The sequence below is a fragment of the Leopardus geoffroyi genome, chromosome A2 (assembly GCF_018350155.1).
Source record: "Leopardus geoffroyi isolate Oge1 chromosome A2, O.geoffroyi_Oge1_pat1.0, whole genome shotgun sequence".
Lineage (NCBI taxonomy): Eukaryota > Metazoa > Chordata > Mammalia > Carnivora > Felidae > Leopardus > Leopardus geoffroyi.
In genome coordinates this window covers 14753313-14768486 of record NC_059331.1, presented here as the reverse complement: position 1 = coordinate 14768486, position 15174 = coordinate 14753313, and the positions used below count along the sequence as shown (strand labels likewise).

The 15174-nt window shown below is 43.4% G+C and overlaps 2 protein-coding genes across 6 annotated transcripts in view; one reads left to right on the top strand and one right to left on the bottom strand.

Moving 5' to 3' along the window:
* The window catches only part of KIF15 (kinesin family member 15), a 79945-nt gene extending 72826 nt beyond the window's left edge, over positions 1–7119 (bottom strand). For 4 of the 5 annotated variants that reach the window (XR_006715796.1, XM_045492578.1, XM_045492577.1 and 1 more), the window contains exon 1: positions 6954–7060. Coding sequence is in view for 4 of the 5 variants with exons in the window: in XM_045492578.1 (XP_045348534.1) it covers positions 6954–6972 (19 nt within the window). In the remaining variant the exon portion in view is untranslated. Of the gene's footprint in view, positions 1–6953 lie in introns of all 5 variants that reach the window. The other variant, XM_045492580.1, reaches the window with a different exon arrangement.
* Positions 7120–7159: 40 nt separating this feature from the next.
* KIAA1143 (KIAA1143 ortholog) lies at positions 7160–14750 on the top strand. Its single transcript, XM_045492587.1, has 3 exons — positions 7160–7341; positions 12198–12342; positions 13020–14750. The coding sequence occupies exons 1-3, from the start codon at positions 7234–7236 to the stop codon at positions 13232–13234; spliced, it is 468 nt and encodes a 155-aa protein (XP_045348543.1). The 5' UTR covers positions 7160–7233; the 3' UTR covers positions 13235–14750.
* Positions 14751–15174: the final 424 nt, after the last annotated feature.

Sequence of the window (15174 nt, the reverse complement as noted above, 5' to 3'; positions counted from 1 at the left end):
TTCCCCCAATTACCACCTATTTTCAATCTAGCAGGCAGAATTATTCTGCCAAAAAAGAAGCCAGAGATCAACTTCCAGCATGACTGCAAGAGGAACTATACTGACCCACTGTCCAGTGAAACTGGTAAAATAAAAAAATAAAAGCCACTTAAAGCCTCTAGAAACAGCCATAAAGGCAAACAGCAAATGAAAAAACATCTAGTCAAGATCACTGGAAATTTCACAAGAGAAGTGAGTGTCTATTGAACCAAGATGGCTCCCTCCCTCCCAGCTCAATGAGTTGGGAGTCGCCACTCCAGACTTTGCAGCTAAGAACACAGGGATCCTCCTCCCCCCACTCAGTTCCTACTTGGAGGGCTTTCTTCCCAGGAGCAGGTTACCAATTTCTCATCCAGGTTACCAATTTCTCATCTCTAGCCAGCTGCCTAAGGCTAAATCCCAGGTAAGTATGACTGAGAGGTGGGGGTTCCCTTCTTCCACCCAGCCTCCACTTGTGGAACGAGGCTCTACCTTGGACATAGTGTGCTGAGAACACTGGGGCCCTGACGACCCTTATTCTGGCTGGTGAGACAGTGTTTCTCCACTAGGAGAGGCAAGTCAAGAGGACCCCAGGCTGCTGCGGTGGGCACGCGCATGCGCGCACACACACACACACTCCCATTCCCAACAAACACTCAGCAACTAGACCAGAGGTGTCACTCTGAAAGAACACTGTTGTTGTTCTCACCCCCAGCTCCAGAGCCTAGGATGAGACATTTTGCCTCAGAGGAGAGACAGACCACAAAGAGATAGTTCCAAAGGAGCTGACTTCATTTCCAACAAAGCAAGAAGTTCAAGCCCAATGGCACACTCAAGAACAGTGAAGGTTGTGGGGAGAAGCAATTAGGAGGAGATTCAACATTCAAACAAAACTTGCAGGCCTATTAATTTGCAGGTGAGAACTGGGACCTAAGACAGCTGGAAGCGGCTTTACCGGGATGAGAACAAATATCAAACACAGACCTCAGAAACTTTTCCTTCAAAAGGGCAAGAATCTAATTGGACTGATTTATAAGGCAATATTCCAGGCATTGTTGGAAAACAACAGGGCAATCAGCTGGTATTCCTGAAGTTTAAGAGCTACATGTGGTCAGGGAAAGAGAGAGAGAGATCCCCACCAAAACCACCAAAAGTCATCAGGGTGACTGTGGGCGTACCCAAAGCTGGACTTCTCTGAGGAGCAACATCAAAGGCTTAACGTTGGGAGGGAAACAAATGTCACTAAAGCAATCCAGCCAGTTATTAAACAAACAGGCAAATAACCACCCCCAGAGGGTAGAAAGGCCAGTATCCAAAGTTGCTATAAATTTATTATCTAAGATGTTAAGTATCCAACAACAACAAAAAAAAAGACAAGGCATGCAAAGAAACAGGAAAGGATGACCCATAAACTATGAAAAACAAAAAAGAAAAAAAAAGCTGGCAAGAGAAATTGCCTATGACAGCATCTAGATGTTGGGAGACCTCAAAGTCACCATTATAAACATGTTCACATTACTAAAGAAAATCATAATTAAAGGGTTAAAGGAATAATGACAATGTCCCATCAAATAGAGAATAGCAATAGAAATTATTCTGAAAAACTGAAACTCTGAAGTCCAAAAAGTACAATAACTGAAATAAAAACTCACTAGAAGGGCTCAACAGTATATGTGAACTGGTAGAAGAAAAAATAAGCAAACTCAAAGACAGAGTAACAGAGATTATACAAGCCAAAGAACAAACAGATGACGGAAAGTGAAGCAAGCCTCAGAAAAATGTGGGACACCATTCAGCACACCAACATAGGTGTAATGGGGAGTACCAGAAGGAGAGAAAAGCTAAATAGCAGGGAAAAAAATTCAAAGTATTTTAAAGCCAAAGACTTCTCAAACTCATTGAAAAAACAACATATACCTCCAGGAGGTTCAATGAATTCCAAACAGGATAAACACAGTGATCCACAGACAGACACATTATCGTAAAAATGGTGAAGGCCAAAGAGAAGGAGAAAATCTTGAAAGCAGAAAGAGAAAAACAACTTGTTACTTACAAGCGAACCCAGTTACATTACCAGCTGACGTCTCAACATAACTGATGGAGGCCAGAAGGCATCTCAGAGAGAATTTGCTGCTAGCAGACCCATCTTTCAAGAGATGGTAAAGGTGGGGAGCCTGGGTGGCTCAGTTGGTTAAGTGTCCCACTCCTGGTTTCAGTTCATGTCATGATCTCACGGTTCTTGGGTCACAGTTCTAAATGCTAAGTGTATGTTGACGAGTCCCAAATTTAAACTTTCTCCCTGGACCACTCTCTTGAGCACCAGATTCGCACATCTAACTGCCTACCTGACATATCCACGTCAATATCAAAAAAAGGGGGTGAGAGGGAATAGAACTACATAGGAGTAAGGTTTATATCATTGGAATTAAGCTAGTATAAACCCAAAGCTAATTCTGATAAAATGTGCATGTTAGGGGCACCTGGGGGGCTCAGTCAAACATCCAACTCTTTTTTTTTTTTTTTTTTTAATTTTTTTTTTTTTTAATTTTTTTTTTTCTCAACGTTTTTATTTATTTTTGGGACAGAGAGAGACAGAGCATGAATGGGGGAGGGGCAGAGAGAGAGGGAGACACAGAATCGGAAACAGGCTCCAGGCTCTGAGCCATCAGCCCAGAGCCCGATGCGGGGCTCGAACCCATGGACCGCGAGATCGTGACCTGGCTGAAGTCAGACGCTTAACCGACTGCGCCACCCAGGCGCCCCAAACATCCAACTCTTGATCCTCACTCAGTACTTGATCTCAGGGTGGTGAGTTCAAGGCCTGCATTGGGCTCCACACTGGGCATGAAGCCTACCTTAAATTAATTAGAATGTTAGGATATGCATTTAAACTTTTAAAAAGCTTTAAAAAAAAAAAGCAGTAAAGGAAGAACAGAGGAACATAAAGGATGTGAGATGCGTAGAAAACAAGAAGTAAAATGGCAGATGTAAATCCCACTGTATCAATAACAACATGCCAATGGATTAAATAACCCAATTAAAAGGCAGAGACTGTCAGACTAATGAAAACATGCTCCAACTATATACTATCTACAGCAAACACACTTTAGATTCAAAGATAAAAATACACTGAAAGTAAAAGAATTAAAAACGGTATCTCACCTAAACCAAAATTGGACAAAACAACAACAAATGTTGAGAAAAAGATAAATGAGATAGAGAGGGACATTTTATAGGGGCAGCAGGGTGGCTCAGTTGGTTAAGCATCTGACTTTTCAGCTCAGGCCATGATCTCGCGGTTCGTGAGTTCCAGTCCCGCGTGGGGCTCTGTGCTGACATCTCAGAGCCTGCAGCCTGCTTCAGATTCTGTCTCCCTCTCTCTCTGCCCCTCCCTGCTCGCACTCTGTCTCTCTCTCAAAAACAAGACATTAAAAAAAAAATTTTAAAGAGGGACATTTTATAATGATACAAAGGTCAATCCCTCAGGATAATAATACAAATACAAACATATATTCACCTAATATCAGATCACCAAAATACACAAAGTGAAAACTGACAGAAGAGTAGGGAGAAATAGACAATTCAACAACAACAGCTGGAGATTTCAATATGCCACTCTGAATAATGAAGAAAAGAGTAGATGTTACTTAGGGTTGGGGGTGGGGGGATAAGGAGGTGGGAAGGGTGAGGACTGAAGGTATGCGATTTCTTTGAGGTGACCAAGATGTCCTAATGGACGATGCTGATAGTTCCACATTATCTGTGAATATACTAAAAACCGTTTTACACTTTATAATGTGCAGATTATATTGTATCTGACTTACATCTCAAACTGTTTAAAAAAAAAAAGTCAGACATCAGTACTAAATGCAATGAAGGATCTGGTTCTAGAGAAAAACTATGAAAGATTATTGGACAATGGATAAAAGTAAGATACGGACTGTGGATTAGACAAGAGTGCTATATCAATGTAAACTTTCTTGATAACTGCAATGTGATTAGTCAACAGAATATACCTGTTTTTAGAAATCACTCACTGATAAGTATACATATTTACTCACTGGTAAAGGTATATCATGTCCCCATTTTACTCTCAAATGGCTCATAAAAAAATATGTATACATACACACACACACACACACACACACAATTGGGAGGGTAAGAGAGGAGGGAGAAAGAATGATAAAGCAGATGTGGCAAAATGGAAAGTGGTCACTATGGGTAAAGAATATTATGCAAGATTTCTTTGTACTACTCTCACAATTTTTCCATAAATTGTAGCAAAATTAAGTTATTTTTTATTATTTTTTCTTTTTTTTTCAAGCTGCTATTCTTGTGGATGTCTTTTTTTTTTTTTTTAATGTTTATTTATTTTGAGAGAGAGACAGAGGATGAGTTGGGGAAGAGGAGAGAGAAAGGGAAACACAGAATACAAAGCACACTCCAGGTTCTGAGCTGTCGGCACAGAGCCTGACAGGGGGCTCGAACCCACAAACCATGAGATCATGACCTAACCCGAAGTCAAACACCTAACTGACAGAGCCACCCAGGCGCCTCTAAAAGTTATTTTTTAGGGGCGCCTGGGTGGCTCCATCGGTTGAGCATCCAACGGGCTCAGGTCATGATCTCACATTTCGTGGGCTTGAGCCCCGTGTCGGGCTCTGTATTGACAGTTCGGAGCCTGGAAGTTGCTTCAGATTCTGTGTCTCCCTCTCTCTCTGCCCCTCCTCCACTCTCTCTCTCTCTCCCTCAAAAATAAATACAACATTAAAAAAAAGTAAAAACAAAAATACAAAACTCTGCAGTGATTGTCCATCTCAGTCGGAGTAGGCAAAGTTCTTAAAACAGCCTACAGGACCGGACATGACCTAGGGCCCCTGCCTCCCCCGTCACCACCTCCACAACTCATTTCCTATTACACTCCTTGCTCCAGTACAACCAAACTAGATTTCTTGTTATTTCTAGAACGTGCCACCCTTTGGGACCTTTACACGTGTTGTACCTTCTGCCTGTAACATTTTGGGAGGGGTTTACTCAAGTATTGTGTTCTCAAGTATTGACTTTGGGGATTTACTTTATTTAGTCAAGTATGGGTCAAGTATTCCATGACCTTGAATTATGGGAAATACCAGCTTATCTCCATACACACCCACCCAATTATCTATCACTCTAACTCCCTTCTTGGTCCTGTTTTCCCTCAAGGGACTTACAGTTATCAAAATATATATTAGTTTGCTCTCTTTCTCTTCCAAATGAACTGTAAAGCATTATCTAGAGCAGTGCCTGACACACTGTGAACACTCAATAAACTTTGAATAAATAAATACTAGGACATCAGTTAAAAAAAAAAAAAACACCTTAATTTCTATTCTTCCTATTCTGCTTATTTCTATTCTTAATTTCATAGCACAGAAGCTCAAAGTAAATATTCACACAGAACAACTGTTCTGGAAACTACCCTTTGCAGCTATATCCCCTCAAGCAGATGAAGATCTGTAAAGTGGGAAATGCACTAGATTGCCCAGTTCCCCGCCTGCCCTTCCTCCGCAGCTTCTCCAAGAGTTGGCAGCAAAGAAATAGTCCCTGTGTAGCTTCGGCAAAAGGAAAAGTGGTGGAGAGCACTGCCTGAGTTCCCCAAGTCCTGCTCCAGATCTCTGGACTGCTGGGAATGCAAGCAGCACTTGGGATGTCCTCAACCTTGACGTTGTTAAGAGACTTCAAGGAAAATAAGCATTTCCCATGGAAATCACCATTTTCACACAAGAGAGCTGTGAATACCCTTGTTCCCATCACTTACAGATAGGTCAGAGTCCTTTCATAGACAGTGACACACAAATGTCACTTTCCATTATGTAAACAGATGCTCTAACTTTATCACAGGTTATCAACTCTCTCGTTTGAGTCCAGATTTACAGAATACCATGGTTGTGCAGAACGCACACTGAACATTTCACTCCACAAGTGAACCAATGTGTGCGCTAATATTCCCTGAATACTGAAAATGACAAGAGAAACATTTCAGATGGAAAAAGAGAGCACACTGTGATGACCTAAAAAGTTAACGAAAACAACAAATCCATTAGAAAACAATTACAACTGACAGTTGCAAGCGTTAATGTTGTTGGAAGTCTCATCAACGACCACAAATTCAGTTTCTTCAATCTTCTAACATCGGCCTCTCCTCATTACCATTCATACCACTCACCAAGATCCATCGAATTAGCTCAAAATCTAATCCTTAAAGGATTAGGGAATGTAAGGCATGGGGCACGCACACGAGAACGCCAAAGGACGAAGAAATTAGTGAAAACTGGAGGGTTTATCAAAATCGGCAGTGCTCCTCTCCAAAGGAAAAAGGAAGAAACGGAACGGGTCCCCTTGAGAAGAAAATAGGAATTTGTGATAATAGAAAGACATCCTGTGCTTATCTGAAATTGTACAGCAGGCCCTCCAGAAGGCAAAGACGTGCTTGGAGCATGAAAAGTTCTCCCATTCAGGACAGTCAGTAACGTGGAAACACGCAGAAGGTGGTGAGAGCCTGGGCCGACCTCAGGCAAGGATACTCAGAGACAGCCCCGGTCGGGACACGGGAATAGGGCTGCGACGAAACGACAGAACCGAGAACGGGAAGGAAGAACCAGCAGGTCGCTGGACGTCAAGCTCCTGGAGGGCTCTCCGGTTCCCTGCTCAGCCCAAGCGCCTAGAACTGTGCCTGGCTTGTGGCGTGGGCCCAATACACAGAGACAAGGGAAGATAGCTGTTCGAGCCGCGTTTTGACTGAGGGTCCGAGAGAGGTCCCAAACGCCCCGCGACGCTGGGTCCGCTTCTGCCCTTCACGTCCAGCCAGGAACCCTGCGGGCGGCTGGGGCTTGCCGTCCTGCACAGTTGCATTTGGGGGCGGAGACAGGGTCACGAAGCCGGAGCTCCTTACTTACTTTTGCAGCCGGGCGCCATGGCGCCCTCACGCCTCGATCCCAAGACCAATACAGCGGATACCCCCACCTCCAGCCGCGCAGCGCTCCGGAATTCCGAACGCTCAAGATGGCCGCAAATTTGAATTTGGCGCTCCGGTCGGACGTTGACGCCAGCAAGGGGGCTGCCATGTTGCCCGGCCTCCGGTCAGGGGGCGGGGACTGCGTGACGTCACGAGCAGGCGCCATAACCAATGTACACTCTCAAGCGGGCCCAGGGAACCTGTCTTTTCCCGGGACAGCCATGAGCAAGCGGAACCAGGTTTCGTACGTGCGGCCAGCCGAGCCGGCGTTCCTGGCCCGCTTCAAAGAGAGGGTCGGCTACAAAGAAGGGCCCACCGTGGAGACCAAGGTGAGCCCAGGGCAGTTGCGTTACCGGAGAAACGCTGCCCTCCCGCTACTTCCGGCTTCTGCCTGGACTTGAAGGCCTGCCTGGCAGTGACGGGTCCCTCCCCTCACCTGCGCCCAGCCCCTAATCTGGATGGGCTAAAGTCCCCAGGCTGGTCCTCTTCAAACTACTACAGCCTCTTATACCCAGGAAGATACTTGTCGTTTTTCGTAGTGCTGTTGTATTCTTGAAAATGACTGGACCCAGGTAAAGCGCCTCGTCCTTGGTAGATGGTTAAGAAAGATCACTTTTCTCTCTCTTACTTGCTTATCCCAAAACCTGTAGTTAGCAGGATGGGTGGTAGCGTGGTCTCGTTTTCCAGATAAAGTTACTGAAGGCCGCTCGATCAAATGACCTGATGTCCTAGACCTGGAGTCTGGATCTTTGGAAGAATGCCCTGGATCTATTGTTATGCTTTATTGTTTAACAACCACACCTCCCTCCTCCTCCTCCCCACCAAAAGTATGTTTAAGAATATTTTGGATCTAAGTAGAAGAGGAGCTTTAGGAAAGAGCAGCCCCTCTATAGTTTAAGGATAGGGATCAGTGGGAGTCAACTTCTGAGCCCTCCCAGGCTTCAGCCCTAACTGGTTCACGCCAAAACCTGCCCTATCTCTTTCAGTAGGAAGAGACTATTATGCTTAGGGGATGTGTGGAGAAATAAAGAATTTACTTAGCATTCTGTGTCTAGCACTTTCACTAATACCCGCCCCTCAAGTCACTTAGAGTTTAGTAAAGGAAACAAGATTGACTTGTGTGAAATTACTCAATCCAATGAGAATATGCTAAGTCCAGGCATTGTGAAAGAAAATGAAAGAACAGAGATGTATCTCCAAAATACCATATTCTTTTAAAACCTTCTTCGCTGCTTCGTCTCTGCCTTCACAAGTCACCACCTCTGTGAACCTCTTCCAAGCTCCTACAAATACTTTTCCTCTGTTCACTTTGTCCATATCTGTGATATTCATCTTTTTGCATTGCAACTACTTGCTTTCCTGTGATTGTCACCACTAAATCAAACTCTCTGAGTTAGTATCTTAATCTTTCTGTATTTTCCTAGCACCTGGCACAGTGCCTGGACCAAATAGTAGGTGACCAGTTCTATTGACTGTGCTTATCATCAGGCAAGGCTTCAAGAGGAAGGGATACTTAGATTGAATCTTGAGCATGGGTAGGTCAGCAGGTAGAGATGGAAGGAAGGGTGGATAAAGGTGTAAAGACGGTGAGTGAGCGGGGCATCTGGCTGGCTCAGTCAGTGGAGCATGCGACTCTTGATCTCAGGGTTGTAGGTTCGAGCCCCGTATTGGGTGTAGAGATTACTTAAAAGTAAAATCTTTAAAAAAAAAAAAAAAAAGTTGGTAAAGCATGGACTGTGTGATTGAGGAACCGGTTGGAGAGAAAGCCATATGGACTATTCATTTGGCAGCAAGGAGCCATTTTTGGTTAGAATTTGATCAGGGAGTGACGGATCCCCAGGACCAAAAACGGTGATGATGACACAAAGGATGAGATTTGAGAAAAGAGATATGGATTCATCAATGAGGAGACTATGAAACCTAATTTTATAGTTTGTTTGAAGTCCTTGTGATGATCATGTGTGTGTGCTTAACACCCTGAAGATTCTAGCTGGGAATGCTGTTTTAGGGTGGGGGTGGTACTTTCCAACTCATATCAGTGACTTAAACTTATGCAAGAGACTTTTCCACAGACAAATACCCCTATGTTTCTGTGTTTGAGAAACCAACTGCACTCTTAATCAGGTTGGCAATATAATCATCAATCTAGCCATCTAGTCAATCTAGTAATCTAGTAATTCTAGTAATCTAGTTAACAAAAAGAAGAGTTTCATGGGAAATCATTATATAGTCAAGTTAAATTACCTTATTCACCTTCTTGAGAGTTAATTCAGGAGTGGCTTTGAACAACCACTGTTTCTTTAACCATTTCTCTTATTTTCCAGCCAGTCATGTAAACAAAAAGAGAAGAGTCAGAATTAATGATTCTCAATCTAATAAACACCAGGAATTTTTTTAAAGATTTTATTTCCGAGTAACCTCTGCACCCATTGTGGGACTTGAACTCACAACCTCAAGATTAAGAGTCGCATACTCCACCTATTGAAGCAGCCAGGCACCCCAGGATTTATTTTATTTCACTGTCCCATTTCCTTGGTTAAAAATACTTACTGGGGCTCCTGGGTGGCTCAGTTGGTTAAGCATCTGACTTGGGCTCAGGTCATGATCTCACAGTTCATGAGTTTGAACCCCACATCGGGCTCTGTGCTCAGAGCGTGGAGTCTGCTTCGGATTCTATGTCTCCCTCTCTCTCTGCCCCTCCCCTGCTCGTGCTCCGTCTCTCTCTCTCTCTCAAAAATAAATAAACATTTTTTTTTTTTTCAACGTTTATTTATTTTTGGGACAGAGAGAGACAGAGCATGAACGGGGGAGGGGCAGAGAGAGAGGGAGACACAGAATCGGAAACAGGCTCCAGGCTCTGAGCCATCAGCCCAGAGCCCGACGCGGGGCTCGAACTCACGGACCGCGAGATCGTGACCTGGCTGAAGTCGGACGCTTAACCGACTGCGCCACCCAGGCGCCCCAAAAATAAATAAACATTAAAAAATTTTAGTACTAATTACCCACTAGTTTGTGATCATTTATTGGAAACTTTCAGAAAAAAATAATGCAAAACTAATGAATAATCAGTGAACTAACATGGATTTTTTTTTTTTTTAATTTTTTTTTTCAACGTTTATTCATTTTTGGGACAGAGAGAGACAGAGCATGAACGGGGGACGGGCAGAGAGAGAGGGAGACACAGAATCGGAAACAGGCTCCAGGCTCTGAGCCATCAGCCCAGAGCCTGATGCGGGGCTCGAACTCACGGACCGCGAGATCGTGACCTGGCTGAAGTCGGACGCCTAACCGACTGCGCCACCCAGGCGCCCCTAACATGGATATTATTAAAGAGAATGCACTTGTGAAGCGATCGAGCAGATTTGGGATGTAGACAAAATGAGCGAATTTGCCTGTAACTTGCCGGCCAGGGCTTTCAGGTTCATCATTTTTCATCCTATTAGTCATTCATGAATAGATCAACAAATACTTCTTGAGCCCCTGCTGTTTGCCAGGCTCTGAGCCTCTAGAGGCTCGGTGCCTCTAGTACCTCAAAGGAACTCACCTAGCAGAACCAGATAGAAAAATATTGGCAACTCAGTATGGTACATGCACTCTATGAGCTATGCACAGTGTGAGAAGGAAGACAAGGTGAGGTCAGGAAAGTACTTCTAAAGAATCTAAGTCTAGAAGGCAGCTTGAGCAGGTATGCATCAGGGGCAGTGGGGCTTTCTAGGTACTAGGAACTGGTTCAGAGATAGGGGAGGCAAAGGAGCTAATATGGACATGTGTCTGCAATCCTCCAACCCGGCTGGAGTCCAGAGGCCATGAGTGTGGTGTAGGAGAAAGCTGTGTTTCTAGGCCAGATGCCGTAGGGCTTTGTTGCCTTGTCTAGGAGACAAGGAAGGCTCTGTGAGAGGTGCAGTAACAAGTTATTTGAATAATGTGTGGTGCGTGTACATACATACCTTTCAACCCAGCAACTCCACTTCCAGGAATTTATCTTACACATGAGTTCACAAAATTGAACAAAAATAAGTGCATAGTAGAAAAAGTAAATAAAAATGTGTGCATAGTGGAAAAAACTAGAAACCACCATAATTTTTATGTACAGGGTACTGGTCAAATAAACCATGAGATGACCATATATATAATTAAATACTAGGCAGTGGTTTTTAAAATACAGAATTTCATATTAACAGATAATTTCCAAGGTACAATACAAAGATTATTTTTGAGTAAAAAAGTTGGGGTGCAGGGTGCCTGAGCGGCTCAGTTGGTTAAGCATCCGACTCTTGGTTTCAGTTCAGGTTATGATCTCACGGTTCGTGAGTTCAAGCCCCGAGTCAGGCTCTGCACTGACAGTACAGAGCCGGCTTGGGATTCTCTCTCTCCCTCTCTGCCCCCTACCCTACATGCGCGCGTGCGTGAGCTCTCTCTCCTCCTCTCCCTCTCTCTCTCTCAAATAAACTTAAAAAATAGAAGTTGGAGGAGTGGGGCTTTTATGGTAGCTGACATTTTTTGAAAACGAATCAACTGACCCAAGGTTACCACTTGTAATGTGTATAGTGAGTACATGTTTTCTGTTGGTATTCTCTGTACTTTTATGTTTGGGAAATTTCATAAAGAAAAGAAATCAAGTCCCATAGTATGTACAGTCTTCTTTTTGCATACAGAATGTTTTCCATCCTTCCATATTTTTATACACTTAGGAAATGGCTGTAGGATACCCACCTGACTGAAGCTGTCAGACGGGAGGAGAGATACTCAGAGGTGGAAGAACACCTTTTACTTGCTGCCTTCTGTACTTCGGCGTCGATTATTTTTTGTCTAACTTTGAGAAGAGATGGAAGTGAAAACAGGTGGTGAAGAGCAGACAGTATTGATGTGGTTCAGCACTGCCCTGAGTCGGCTGGGTGGGCAGTACTTGAAGCAGAGGGCCCCTGACACTGGGAACCGTGAGCTGGGGTCCTGCTGAGATGGAAATTAATCCCTGTGGGCAGGCACTTCAGGGTAACTGGCAGGTGGATCTCTTCCCTAGTGTGGCAGGGTTAGGCTCTTAAGAGTTGCTTGGAAATTCACTGCCAAATGCATTTAGTCAATAAAGTTACCCTTCTCCCTTAGTAATTACGGTGTCTCACGGAGACCATGGTTGTATTTGGTTCAAGGTCAGACGTCTACATGTGGTGTTTGTGTTTTCCCCTAGAGAATCCAGCTTCAGCTCCCAGATGAAGATGGTGATCACAGTGACAAAGAAGATGAACAGCCCCAAGTGGTGATTTTGAAAAAGGGAGACTTGTCAGCTGAAGAAGTCATGAAAATTAAAGCAGAAATAAAGGCTGCCAAAGCAGGTATGTCTAGAAGTAATCTGATTTTTTTTCTAACAATTTAAGGAGCCTGACATACGAAACTATCTTATGTAATAGTATGGTATGTTTGAAGGAGACGGTCCTAGGTTCAAACTTCAGCTGTAACACTCACCAGATGTGTGATCGTGAACAAGTTATTTCACCTCTCAGCCTCAGTTCCCTCATCAGTAAAATGGAGACAATAATGGTACCTACTTTATTGGGTTGTTACAAGGATAAAGTGCAAATTTAAATAAAAACATCCTGTTTAAAAAAAAAAAGTGGTTAGGTTTACAAATTAGTCAACAGAGATGTATTTATTTAATCAGTGCCTGAACTGCGGTATGCTACGTGGTATGTTTTTCATTATTCCTAAATGTTAATTACATTGCTTTAAGGAAAAATGCTAGAGTTCAAAACAATCACTTTTTAAAACACTTCAAAATACAGCCAGATTATAACTAATTGGGGACTGGCAATGTTATGGAATACTTCACAGGAAGTGAGTTTTTATTAAGTGACTGCCCATCTTGTGGGTATGTAGCTAGAAGCAGTGGAGAAGACCAGATCGAATGGACTCAGGACATCTTTAAATACCATCTGAGATTTTTCTTGCCATTTGACTCTCCAATAAAGGCAAAATGAGAGAAGAACGTTCTTTAACTTTGTCTTTGCTGCAGATGAAGAACCGGCTATGGCTGATGGAAGAATCATGTATCGAAAACCAGTCAAGCGTTCCTCAGATGAAAAATATTCAGGTCTAACAGCAAGCTCAAAAAAGAAAAAGGCAAATGAAGGTCAAATAAATAAGCAGGACTCCGTTAAAAAGAACTCACAAAAGCAAATCAAGAACAGTTCCCTCCTTTCTTTTGACAATGAAGATGAAACTGAGTAAGTGTAAATATTTTGGACTTGGTCTTCCTTTAGAGTATATGGGGTATTTTTTAAAATGGCATCTTTTTTCCTATTTAAAGATAATACAAGTTCATTACAGAAAATTTAGAAAATTCGGAAAAAATGTATGATAAAAACTTTGTTTATCAAAACCCCTTTGACATGATGCAAACTCTGTAGATATTACCAACTATTAACATTTTGGAACTTCCATGTGTGGGGCATGTATGTATGTATGTAAATTATATTTTTTAAACAAAATTGGGATTATGTTGTGCATATTAATCTGTCCTGCTTGTTACATGTCGTTATGAGTGTTTTTCCTGATCAGTAAAATTCAAAAACTTAACATAATTGCTATTGAGAATTTTGTCATTTAATGATTTTGTCATTAAATGACAAAATCTTCAGTAACTTCATGAGCAGAAGGCCACTTCAGATGAGGAAGATGATAATGTGGCTAGTTAAGAATACTTACCCAGCTCCTGCTAAAGGTAGCCGTATAACAGCCCCGGCAATTTTAGAGATAGAAGTGGGTCTTGTACAGTTGAGGACCTAATACAAGTGATCTTGATACAAGTGAGGATCTAATACATAACATGGTAACTATAGTTGGTAACAGTATAAAAGCAGGGAGAGGCACTTGGGTGGCTCATTCAGTTAAGCGTCCAACTTTGGCTCAGGTCATGATCTCATGGCTCATGAGTTTGAGCCCCGCCTCAGGCCCTTGGCTGTCAGCACAGAGCCTGCTTTGGATCCTCTGTCCCCGTCTCTCTCTGCTCCTCCCCAGCTCATGCTCTCTCTAGCGCTCTCTCTCTCTCTCTCTCTCTCAAAAATAAACATTAAAGGGGCGCCTGGGGGGCTCAGTCGGTTAAGCTTCTGACTTCGGAACAGGTCACGATCTCACAGTTTGTGAGTTCGAGCCTCGCATCAGGCTCTGTGCTGACAGCTCGGAGCCCGGAGCCTGCCTCGGATTCTGTGTCTTCTCTCTCTGCCCCTCCCCCACTTGTGCTCTGTCTCTGTCTCTCAAAAATAAAGGTAAAAAAAATTGTTAAAAAAGATAAAAAATAAACATTAAAAGAAGAGAGAGATATAAGTGAAGTCTACTTAATAAAGCCTCCAGGTGTTTGATACAAAAAAGCAGATTTGGCAAGCATGAACCTTCGTCCTCGCTACATACCGTCAGGAGCACATACATGGAACGTAGCAAGAGCAGAGCCATTTTCTGGCCTAAGGAAGGCAGACCTTTGCTCTGGGTGGTACAGTGGAAACACTCAAGGCACTTGGGTCTTGGCAGCAAGCCTGGAGGAGCTGCTACAGCAGCCACCGACTGCCAGCCTCTGGACTCGTTGACACATGAGAAGAGTAAACCGAAAGTCACTCAGTGGTACCTCCTGCTGACACCTGAGAACTCCACGCCTCCTGCCCTTCCTGTTCCCTTAAGAGGCCTCCTTTCCTGTTGTGCTCCGAGAATTCGTTACCTTTAAAAATAAAAGTCAGTTATTTTATGAGCAAAATGGATTTACTTGAAAATGGTAGACGGTTGCAATTCAGGACATGCAAGCTACTAAAAAACCATAGGCAAATCAGGAGAACAAAGGAGAGGACGGCTCTTTTACAGAGGAAAGGGGGAATTGGGAGGAGCTGTTATAAGCAAAATTCCTTTAGCTACACTGGGTGTTTCAAGTGTAATGGCTTTTCATTGGCTGAGCTGTGACCGTCTCCTTGGCTGGGCTGTTCCCTGGGCGGGGATTAGTAGAGTAGGCTTCTTCCCTGTTAGGAATGCAAGGTATGGCTCTTTCTTTTGGTTCTGCAAAGGTGCGAGGTGTGAGGTGTGGTATGTGTGAGCTCCCCCTTCTGGCCTCCCAACTCCCATTTTAAATGAGGTTTTCTTTATTCAGTTTCACAAATTCCAAGCAAGCACAGCCACATACTAATCAA